The sequence below is a fragment of the Pristiophorus japonicus genome, chromosome 19 (assembly GCF_044704955.1).
Source record: "Pristiophorus japonicus isolate sPriJap1 chromosome 19, sPriJap1.hap1, whole genome shotgun sequence".
Lineage (NCBI taxonomy): Eukaryota > Metazoa > Chordata > Chondrichthyes > Pristiophoridae > Pristiophorus > Pristiophorus japonicus.
In genome coordinates, this window is record NC_091995.1 from 3,579,207 (window position 1) to 3,590,926 (window position 11,720).

The window sequence follows — 11,720 nt, forward strand, 5'->3', positions numbered from 1 at the left end:
GTGCAACATCCCCACCGACACCTGGGAGTCCCTGGCCAAAGACCAGTCCGCCCTAAGTGGAGGAAGTGCATCCGGGAGGGCGCTGAGCACCTCGAGTCTCGGCGCCGAGAGCATGCAGAAACCAAGCGCAGGCAGCGGAAGGAGCGTGCGGCAAACCAGTCCCACCCTCCCCTTCCCTCAACCCACTGTCTGTCCCACCTGTGACAGGGACTGTGGTTCCCGTATTGGACTGTTCAGCCACCTGAGGACTCATTCTTAGAGTGGAAGCAAGTCTTCCTCGATTCCGAGGGACTGCGTATGATGATGGATAAGTACCCGAAGTGCTTGCATGGCTACGGGAAAAGGGCTAGGGGAGTGGGACTAGGCAGGACTGTGGTATGAGGAGAGATTGGGTCGACTGGGCCTGTATTCACTAGAGTTTAGAAGAATGAGAGGGGATCTCATTGAAAGGTATAAAATTCTGACGGGGTTGGATAGACTGGATGCGGGGAGGATGTTTCCCCGGGGCTGGGAAGTCTAGAACAAGGGGTCACAGTCTCAGGATACGGGGTAGGAAATTTAGGAGCGAGATGAGGAGAAATGTTCTCACTCAGAGGGTGGTGAACCTGTGGAATTCTCTACCACAGAAGGCTGTGGAGGCCAAGTCACTGAATATATTTAAGAGGGAGAGAGATAGATTTCTAGACACAAAAGGCTTCAAGGGGTATGGGGAGAAAGCGGGAATATGGTGTTGAGATAGAGGATCAGCCCTGATCATATTGAATGGCGGTGCAGGCTCGAAGGGCCGAATGGCCGACTACTGCTCCTAGTTTCTATGTTTCTAGCTGAGGTGCTGTTGCAGAGAGCGGGCACAGGGTCGCGGGGGTCGGATGGCCTCCTTCTGTGCTTTAAACATTCTATAAATCCCACCACCTCCAGCTTTCCCCTCGCACTCCCACACCATCCTGACGTGGACAATATATTGCCATTCCTTCATCGTCGCTGGCTCAAAATCTTGTTGGTACGTGGGCAATTGCGAGACTATTATGTACTTTCACTCACCGATTCACTGGTCTTTATCTGCACGGTTTTCAAGCCACGTTTGCTGTGAACAGTCTGAATGAACTTTGCTTCAACAATTCCCAGAGATGGCAGAAGTTCACTCACTGCAACAAAGACATATATTTATGGAACGTAGTTGATTTTTTTTTTATTTTTGCACTGTTTTGAGGCAGCGGACCAGGCTAAGAACAATCTACCCAGAGCCAGCACTCTCATTGTGATATCTTCTAGATCACCACCCACCAACGATGTCTGCGCCAGATCCTACAAATCCCCTGGGAGGACAGACACACCAACGTTAGCGTCCTCGACCAGGCCCAACATCCCCAGCATCGAAGCACTGACCACACTCGACCAGCTCCGCTGGGCAGGGCCACATTGTCCGCATGCCCCGACACGAGACTCCCAAAGCAAGCGCTCTACTCGGAACTCCTTCATGGCAAGCGAGCCAAAGGTGGGCAGAGGAAACGTTACAGGGACACCCTCAAAGCCTCCCTGATAAAGTGCAACATCCCCACCGACACCTGGGAGTCCCTGGGCCAAAGACCAGTCCGCCCTAAGTGGAGGAAGTGCATCCGGGAGGGCGCTGAGCACCTCGAGTCTCGTCGCCGAGAGCATGCAGAAACCAAGCGCAGGCAGCGGAAGGAGCGTGCGGCAAACCTGTCCCACCCTCCCCTTCCCTCAACCACTGTCTGTCCCACCTGTGACAGGGACTGTGGTTCCCGTATTGGACTGTTCAGCCACCTAAGAACTCATTTTTAGAGTGGAAGCAAGTCTTCCTCGATTCCGAGGGACTACCTATGATGATGGATGATATCTTTTGTATGCCATCATACACACACAGGCTACCTTGGATTTTTAGCTGCTCTGCAAAACAAAGAACGTCTCAAAGTCGCTCTGGCGCTTGCCTGGATCTTCCAAACCAACAACAATTTCAGCTCGGGAATCCGATTATCCCATCCTGCGTCGCCAATGTGATATCTTCTTCACAATTTTTTTTTTAAGGTGGTTGGTGGAAGGTTTAGAGGGGATTTGAGGGGTGGGAGGGTTCTTTACGCAGAGGGTTGTGGGGATCTGGAACTCGCTGTCTGGAAGAGAGGTGGATGCAGAAACCCTCACCACTTTTAAGAGAAGGTTGGATGGGCACTTAAAGTGCAGTAACCTGCAGGGTTACAGACCTAGAGCTGGTAATTGGGATTAGACTGGATGACCTATCGCTGGACGGTGCAGATATAATGGTAAGTACTGCAGGGAATAGAATATGGCCAGGGTGTGATCTCCTGGACTAGTGTCGATCGCCTGGATGGGTCGGAGAGGAATTTTCCCAGATTTTTTCTCCCTAAATCGGCCTGTGTTTTTATCTGGTTTTTCCCTCTCCCAGGAGATCACATGGCTCTGGTTGGGGTGGAGTGTAGAATGTTTCAGTATAAGGGGTGTCGCAGTTGTGTGAGGCGGACTGGTTGGGCTGGGTGCTCTTTGCCTCTCCGCCATTGTTCATCGGTTTATATGTAACCTTCAGGGCTGGTGCCCGAGGGCCGAGTGGCTCTTTGTCGGCCGGCAGGGACACGATGGGCCGAGGTGGCCTCCTTCTGTGCTGTGGGTTTCTATGTTTCTATTTCATAGGTACACAGACTACAAGATGGCGGCACCGAAATCTTGTCAGGTGACCTTGTCACATGACCCTTTTATTTATACATCAGCAGTTGCATTACCACAGTAGTCCACTAGCTGGAGCAGTATATTACACTCATGTCCGGTACACCATCGTTAGACACAAAGTACATTTGCCGACAATGCACCTCTGCCCTCACTTCAGCACAGCACCTCTGTCCAATCCCACGACACAGCTTTGTGCCCTGTTGAGTCTCTGCACTAATTTTAGTGCCAAAATCGAGGTGGCTATGTCCTGCTGGCCCGTGTCCAATTGAACCGATGTGTAGACTGCTCAAACTGTCTTCGTGTAGGACATAAGAAATAGGAGCAGGAGTGGGCCATACAGCCCCTCGGGCCTGCTCCGCCATTTAAGACGATCATGGCTGATCCGATCATGGACTCAGCTCCACTTCCCTGCCCGCTCCCCTTATCGGTTAAGAAATTGTCTATCTCTGTCTTCAATTTATTCAATGTCCCGGCTTCCACAGCTCTCTGAGGCAGCGAATTCCACAGATTTACAACCCTCTGAGAGAAGAAATTCCTACTCATCTCTGTTTTAAATGGGCGGCCCCTTATTATAAGATCATGCCCCCTGGTTCTAGTCTCCCCCATCAGTGGAAACATCCTCTCTGCATCCACCTTGTCAAGCCCCCTCATAATCTTATACGTTTCGATAAGATCACCTCTCATTCTTCTGAATTCCAATGAGTACAGGCCCAACCTACTCAACCTTTCCTCATAAGTCAACCCCCTCATCTTGGAATCAACCGAGTGAACCTTCTCTGAACTGCCTCCAAAGCAAGTATATCCTTTTGTAAATATGGAAACCAAAACTGCGCGCAGTATTCCAGGTGTGGCCTCACCAATACCCTGTATAACTGTAGCAAGACTTCCCTGATTTTATACTCCATCCCCTTTGCAATAAAGGCCAAGATTCCATTGGCCTTCCTGATCAAGGTAGGTCAGGCAGTTCGATATGAACCTTGAACTCTGGAAGATGCCCAATGCCGATGAGGTTGGCTGGGGCCGAGGTGTGCAGCGACTCAAGCTTACTGTGATTGGCGCAGCTGGTTTTCATCTGGGCTCTGCGCAGAGCGACGTTGGTCTGGGTGGTGCAAGGCAGGCAGATCGGTCTGGGGGTGGGAAATGGGGGAGAGAGAGAAAGAGAGAGTCAGTCAGGCAGTCAGGCCTCATGCAGGGCTCAAGGGAAGGAATTTACAGGAACCAATCAATCCTTCAATCAGTAAAACATCTTCCAACCAGCATTCATATAGCGGGACCGCTCCCCCCTGCAGGGAGTAGGAGTTCCGAGTAGAGCGCTTGCTTTGGGAGTCTCGTGTCCTGGCATAGAAACATAGAAACATAGAAAATAGGTGCAGGGGTAGGCCATTCGGCCCTTCTAGCCTGCACCGCCATTCAATGAGTTCATGGCTGAACATTTAACTTCAGTACCGCATTCCTGCTTTCTCGCCATACCCCTTGACCCCCCGAGTAGTAAGGACTTCATCTAACTCCCTTTTGAATATATTTAGTGAATTGGCCTCAACTACTTTCTGTGGTAGAGAATTCCACAGGTTCACCACTCTCTGGGTGAAGAAGTTTCTCCTCATCTCGGTTCTAAATGGCTTACCCCTTATCCTTAGCCTGTGACCTCTGGTTCTGGACTTCTCCAACATTAGGAACATTCTTCCTGCATCTAACCTGTCTAAACCCCTCAGAATTTTAAACGTTTCTATGAGGTCCCCTCTCATTCTTCTGAACTCCAGTGAATACAAGCCCAGTTGATCCAGTCTTTCTTGATAGGTCAGTCCCACCATCCCGGGAATCAGTCTGGTGAACCTTCGCTGCACTCCCTCAATAGCAAGAATGTCCTTCCTCAAGTTAGGAGACCAAAACTGTACACAATACTCCAGGTGTGGCCTCACCAAGGCCCTGTACAACTGTAGCAACACCTCCCTGCCCCTGTACTCAAATCCCCTCGCTATGAAGGCCAACATGCCATTTGCTTTCTTAACCGCCTGCTGTACCTGCATGCCAACCTTCAATGACTGATGTACCATGACACCCAGGTCTCGCAGCACCTCCCCTTTTCCTAATCTGTCACCATTCAGATAATAGTCTGTCTCTCTGTTTTTACCACAAAAGTGGATAACCTCACATTTATCCACATTATACTTCATCTGCCATGCATTTGCCCACTCACCTAACCTATCCAAGTCACTCTGCAGCCTCAAAGCATCCTCCTCGCAGCTTACACTGCCACCCAACTTAGTGTCATCCGCAAATTTGGAGATACTACATTTAATCGCCTCGTCTAAATCATTAATGTACAGTGTAAACAGCTGGGGCCCCAGCACAGAACCATGCGGACAATGTGGCCCTGCCCAGCGGAGCTGGTCGAGTGTGGCCAGTGCTTCGATGCTGGGGATGTTGGCCTGGTCGAGGACGCTAACGTTGGTGCGTCTGTCCTCCCAGGGGATTTGTAGGATCTTGTGGAGACATCGTTGGTGGTATTTCTCCAGCGACTTGAGGTGTCTACTGTACATGGTCCATGTCTCTGAGCCATACAGGAGGGCAGGTATTACTACAGCCCTGTAGACCATGAGCTTGGTGGTGGATTTGAGGGCCTGGTCTTCAAACACTCTTTTCCTCAGGCGGCCGAAGGCTCCACTGGCGCACTGGAGGCGGTGTTGGATCTCGTCGTCAATGTCTGCTCTTGTTGATAAGAGGCTCCCGAGGTATGGGAAATGGTCCATGGTGTCCAGGGCCATGCTGTGGATCTTGATGACTGGGGGGCAGTGCTGTGCGGTGAGGACAGGCTGGTGGAGGACCTTTGTCTTACTGATGTTTAGCGTAAGGCCCATGCTTTCGTACGCCTCAGTAAATACATCGACTATATCCTGGAGTTCAGCCTCTGTATGTGCACAGACGCAGGCGTCGTCCATGTACTGTAGCTCGACGACAGAGGTTGGGGTGGTCTTGGACTTAGCCTGGATATGAAGTAGGTTAAACAGGTTCCCACTGGTTCTGTAGTTTAGTTCCACTCCAGCGGGGAGCTTGTTGACTGTGAGGTGGAGCATGGAAGTGACTCACCCTACTGTGATAATGCAACTCAGTAAATACATCGACCTGCAAATCCCCTGGGAGGACAGACGCACCAACGTTAGCGTCCTCGACCAGGCCCAACATCCCCAGCATCGAAGCACTGACCACACTCGACCAGCTCCGCTGGGCAGGGCCACATTGTTCACATGCCAGACACGAGACTCCCAAAGCAAGCGCTCTACTCGGAACTCCTTCACGGCAAACGAGCCAAAGGTGGGCAGAGGAAACGTTACAAGGGACACCCTCAAAGCCTCCCTGATAAAGTGCGACATCCCCACCGACACCTGAGAGTCCCTGGCCAAAGACCAGTCCGCCCTAAGTGGGGGAAGAGCATCCGGGAGGGCGCTGAGCACCTCGAGTCTCGTCGCCGAGAGCATGCAGAAACCAAGCGCAGGCAGCGGAAGGAGCGTGCGGCAAACCAGTCCCACCCTCCCCTTCCCTCAACCACTGTCTGTCCCACCTGTGACAGGGACTGTGGTTCCCGTATTGGACTGTTCAGGCACCTGAGAACTCATTTTAAGAGTGGAAGCAAGTCTTCCTCGATTCCGAGGGACTGCCTATGATGGTGATGATGTCATTCATCCAGCGGGGAGCTGGTTGACTGTGAGGTGGAGCATGGCGGTGAGGAAGATTGAGAAGAGGGTTGGGGCGATGACGCAGCCCTGTTTGACCCTGGTCTGGACGTGGCTTGGGTCTGTGATGGATCTGTTGGTAAGGACCACGGCCTGCCTGTCGTCGTGGAAGAGGCGGAGGATGGTGACAAAGGTTTGGCGGGGCCGAAACCGCGAAAGGTCTGTGGAGCGTCCTCCTCCCTTTCAGATGGCCCCCAAAAGTTGGTCAACGCGGGACAGGGCCGCATGGCGACAGTCGGAGCCACCGGGCAGAGTGCGTATGTTCGTGATGGCGTCAGGGAAACATCATCGTCGAGACGGGATGTAAGTGGCAGGCCCTCTTCCCCCCCCAACCCCCCCCCCCGGACCCTCACTCCCAGACTCCACACTCAGAGAGAGAGGGAGAGAGAGCGAGGGGGCACCTGAGGGAATCAATCCCTTGGAAGCAGGGAAAGGATTTGCATCTGTTTATAACTTTTACCTGATGTTCGTGGTGAAGGTCAGCTTTTTCTGTAACTTAACCAAGGCAATGTCGTAATCGTAAAACTCCGTGATCTTCTTCCCAACCTTCCCACGCAGGTTGTAGCCTGGGTGTATGATCACACTCTCTATCTTCAGGCTGCTCTTGTCAATGTCGGGCCCTGCACCAGACCAGAGGTAAAGGAACTCGATTACATCGTTTGACCCGTGAAGAGGTATGAATAATATTAGTCGGGAAATTGTGTTGGGGAAATTGATGGGATTGAAGGCCGATAAATCCCCAGGGCCTGATGGACTGCATCCCAGAGTACTTAAGGAAGTGGCCCCAGAAATAGTGGATGCATTGGTGATCATTTTCCAGCAGTCTACCAACTCTGGATCAGTTCCTATGGACTGGAGGGTAGCTAATGTAACACCACTTTTTAAAAAAGGAGGGAGGGAGAGAGAAAACAGGGAATTATAGACCGGTCAGCCTGACATCGGTAGTGGGTAAAATGATGGAATCAATTATTAAGGATGTCATAGCAGCGCATTTGGAAAATGGTGACATGATAGGTCCAAGTCAGCATGGATTTGTGAAAGGGAAATCATGCTTGACAAATCTTCTGGAATTTTTTGAGGATGTTTCCAGTAGAGTGGACAATGGGAGAACCAGTTGATGTGGTATATTTGGACTTTCAGAAGGCTTTCGACAAGGTCCCACACAAGAGATTAATGTGCAAGGTTAAAGCACATGGGATTGGGGGTAGTGTGCTGACGTGGATTGAGAACTGGTTGTCAGACAGGAAGCAAAGAGTAGGAGTAAACGGGTACTTTTTAGAATGGCAGGCAGTGACTAGTGGGGTACCGCAAGGTTCTGTACTGGGGCCCCAGCTGTTTACATTGTACATTAATGATTTAGACGAGGGGATTAAATGCAATATCTCCAAATTTGCGGATGACACTAAGTTGGGTGGCAGTGTGAGCTGCGAGGAGGATGCTATGAGGCTGCAGAGTGACTTGGATAGGTTAGGTGAGTGGGCAAAAGCATGGCAGATGAAGTATAATGTGGATAAATGTGAGGTTATCCACTTTGGTGGTAAAAACAGAGAGACAGAATATTATCTGAATGGTGACAGATTAGGAAAAGGGAAGGTGCAACGAGACCTGGGTGTCATGGTACATCAGTCATTGAAGGTTGGCATGCAGGTACAGCAGGCAGTTAAGAAAGCAAATGGCATGTTGGCCTTCATAGCAAGGGGATTTGAGTACAGGGGCAGGGAGGTGTTACTACAGTTGTACAGGGCCTTGGTGAGGCCACACCTGGAGTATTGTGTACAGTTTTGGTCTCCTAACTTGAGGAAGGACATTCTTGCTATTGAGGGAGTGCAGCGAAGATTCACCAGACTGGCTCCCGGGATGGCAGGACTGACATATCAAGAAAGACTGGATCAACTGGGCTTGTATTCACTGGAGTACAGAAGAATGAGAGGGGACCTCATGGAAACGTTTAAAATTCTGACGGGTTCAAACATGTTAGATGCAGGAAGAATGTTCTCAATGTTGGGGAAGTCCAGAACCAGGGGTCACAGTCTAAGGATAAGGGGTAAGCCATTTAGGACCGAGATGAGGAGAAACTTCTTCACCCAGAGAGTGGTGAACCTGTGGAATTCTCTACCACAGAAAGAAGTTGAGGCCAATTCACTAAATATATTCAAAAGGGAGTTAGATGTAGTCCTTACTACTCGTGGGATCAAGGGTTATGGCGAGAAAGCAGGAATGGGGTACTGAAGTTTCATGTTCAGCCATGAACTCATTGAATGGCGGTGCAGGCTAGAAGGGCTGAATGGCCTGCTCCTGCACCTATTTTCTATGTTTCTATGTTTCTAACCACCAACGCATCCTCTGCCAGATCCCGCAAATCCCCTGGGAGGACAGACGCACCAACGTTAGCGTCCTCGACCAGGCCAACATCCCCAGCATCGAAGCACTGACCACACTCGATCAGCTCCGCTGGGCACGGCCACATTGTCCACATGCCCGACACGAGACTCCCAAAGCAAGCGCTCTACTCGGAACTCCTTCACGGCAAACGAGCCAAAGGTGGGCAGAGGAAACGTTACAAGGGACACCCTCAAAGCCTCCCTGATAAAGTGCAACATCCCCACCGACACCTGGGAGTCCCTGGCCAAAGACCGCCCTAAGTGGAGGAAGTGCATCCGGGAGGGCGCTGAGCACCTCGAGTCTCGTCGCCGAGAGCATGCAGAAATCAAGCGCAGGCAGCGGAAGGAGCGTGCGACAAACCAGTCCCACCCTCCCCTTCCCTCAACGACTATCTGTCCCACGTGTGACAGGGACTGTGGTTCTCGTATTGGGCTGTTCAGCCACCTAAGGACTCACTTTTAGAGTGAAAGCAAGTCTTCCTTGATTCCGAGGGACTGCCTATGATGATGATGATGACGAGGCTAATGGGGCAAGAGCAAACATTCTGCTCCTGGGGGGGATGGGAGGGGTTGGAGGCAGGGCGGGACAGTACTTAAAAAAAAATACATATATATCTCCGTTCCTGGCCAGCCATGAATGGCCAGCATTTATTGCCCATCCCTAATTGCCCCTTGAGAAGGTGGTGGTGAGCCGCCTTCTTGAACCGCTGCAGTCTGTGTGGTGAAGGTGCTCCCACAGTGCTGTTAGGGAGGGAGTTCCGGGATTGTGACCCAGCGACGATGAAGGAACGGCCGATATATTTCCAACTGGTTAAGAAGGCATACGGAATACTTACCTTTATTAGCCGAGGCATAGAATACAAGAGCAGGGAGGTTATGCTTGAACTGTATAAAACACTGGTTAGGCCACAGCTGGAGTACTGCGTGCAGTTCTGGTCACCACATTACAGGAAAGATGTGATTGCACTGGAGAGGGTGCAGAGGAGATTTACCAGGATGTTGCCTGGACTGGAGAATTTTAGCTATGGAGGAAAGATTGGATAGGCTGGGGATGTTTTCCTTGGGACAAAGGAGGCTGAGGGGAGACCTGAATGAGGTGTATAAAATTATGAGGGGCCTGGATAGAGTGGATCGGAAGGACCTATTTCCCTTAACAGAGGGGTCAACAACCAGGGGGCATAGATTTAAAGTAATTGGGGGGAGGTTTCGAGGGGATTTGAGGGGAAATGTCTTCACCCAGAGGGTGGTGGGGGTCTGGGGCGGAACTCACGGCCTGAAATGGTGGTAGAGGCAGAAACCCTCATCACATTTAAAAAGTACCTGGATGTGCACCTGAAGTGCTGTAACCTACAGGGCTACGGACCGAGAGCTGGAAAGTGGGATTAGGCTGGGTAGCTGGGGAGAACTCCCCTGCTCCCCTTTGAAATAGTGTCGTGGGATCTTTTATGTATACCTGAGAGGGCAGATGGGGCCTCGGTTTAACGTCTCATCCGAAAGACGGCACCTCCGACAGTGCGGCGCTCCCTCAGTACTGCCCCTCCGACAGTGCGGCACTCCCTCAGTACCGCCCCTCCGACAGTGCGGCACTCCCTCAGTACTGCCCCTCCGACAGTGCGGCGCTCCCTCAGTACTGCCCCTCCGACAGTGCGGCACTCCCTCAGTACCGCCCCTCCGACAGTGCGGCGCTCCCTCAGTACTGCCCCTCCGACAGTGCGGCGCTCCCTCAGTACTGCCCCTCTGACAGTGCGGCACTCCCTCAGTACTGCCCCTCCGACAGTGCGGCACTCCCTCAGCACTGCCCCTCCGACAGTGCGACGCTCCCTCAGTACTGCCCCTCCAACAGTGCAGCGCTCCCTCAGCACTGCCCCTCCGACAGTGCGGCACTCCCTCAGTACTGCCCCTCCGACAGTGCGGCACTCCCTCAGTACTGCCCCCCTCCGACAGTGCGGCGCTCCCTCAGTACTGCCCCTCCGACAGTGCAGCGCTCCCTCAGTACCGCCCCTCCGACAGTGCGGCACTCCCTCAGTACTGCCCCTCCGACAGTGCGGCGCTCCCTCAGTACCGCCTCCCTCCGACAGTGCGGTGCTCCCTCAGTACTGCCCCTCCGACAGTGCGGCGCTCCCTCAGCACTGCCCCTCCGACAGTGCGGCACTCCCTCAGTACTGTCCCTCCGACAGTGCGGCACTCCCTCAGTACTATACTGGAGTGTTGGCCTAGATTACGTGCTCAAGTCCCTGGAGTGGGACTCGAACCCACAACCTTCTGACCCAGAGGCGGGAGTGCTGCTCACTGAGCCACGGCTGGAAGGACTGTAGCGGGATCTTTACGCGGACGAGCCAGTCTTGCCGCCAGATTGAGCTGCCGCATGTGTCCGTAAGCCATCAGCCCACTCACTGTCTTGATAGAATGAGAGGGATGAGAGAGCTGTCTTATGATGAGAGATTGTGTAGAATGGCCCTATACTCTCTGGAGTTTAGAAGAATGAGAGGTGATCTCATTGAAACATACAAGATTCTGGAGGGGATTGACAGGGTAGATGCTGAGAGGTTGTTTCCCCTGTCTGGAGCATCTAGAACGAGGGGCACAGTCTCAGGAGAAGGGGTCGGCCATTTAAGACAGAGATGAGGAGGAATTTCTTCACTCAGAGGGTTGTGAATCTCTGGAATTCTCTGCCCCAGAGGGCTGTGGATGCTGAGTCTCTCAATATATTCAAAGCTGAGATCGATAGATTTTTGGAGTCTCGGGTAATCAATAGATATGGAGATCGGGAGGGAAAGTGGAGTTGAGGTCGACGACCAGCCATGATCTTATTGAATGGTGGAGCAGGCTCAAGGGGCCACAGGGCCCACTCCTGCTCCTATTTCTTACGTCCTTGTGCAATGCAAGGCTCTCTCAGCACTACACTGGG

At 52.2% G+C, this 11,720-nt stretch overlaps 1 protein-coding gene across 1 annotated transcript in view; it reads right to left on the reverse strand.

Moving 5' to 3' along the window:
* The window catches only part of LOC139230626 (superkiller complex protein 2-like), a 170,498-nt gene that overhangs the window by 23,220 nt on the left and 135,558 nt on the right, over positions 1-11,720 (reverse strand). The window contains exons 25-27 of the mRNA XM_070862442.1: positions 6,892-7,051; positions 3,748-3,827; positions 1,042-1,145 (exon numbers count right to left, since the gene is read on the reverse strand). Coding sequence (XP_070718543.1) covers positions 1,042-1,145; positions 3,748-3,827; positions 6,892-7,051 — 344 coding nt within the window. The remainder of the gene's footprint in view (positions 1-1,041; positions 1,146-3,747; positions 3,828-6,891; positions 7,052-11,720) is intronic.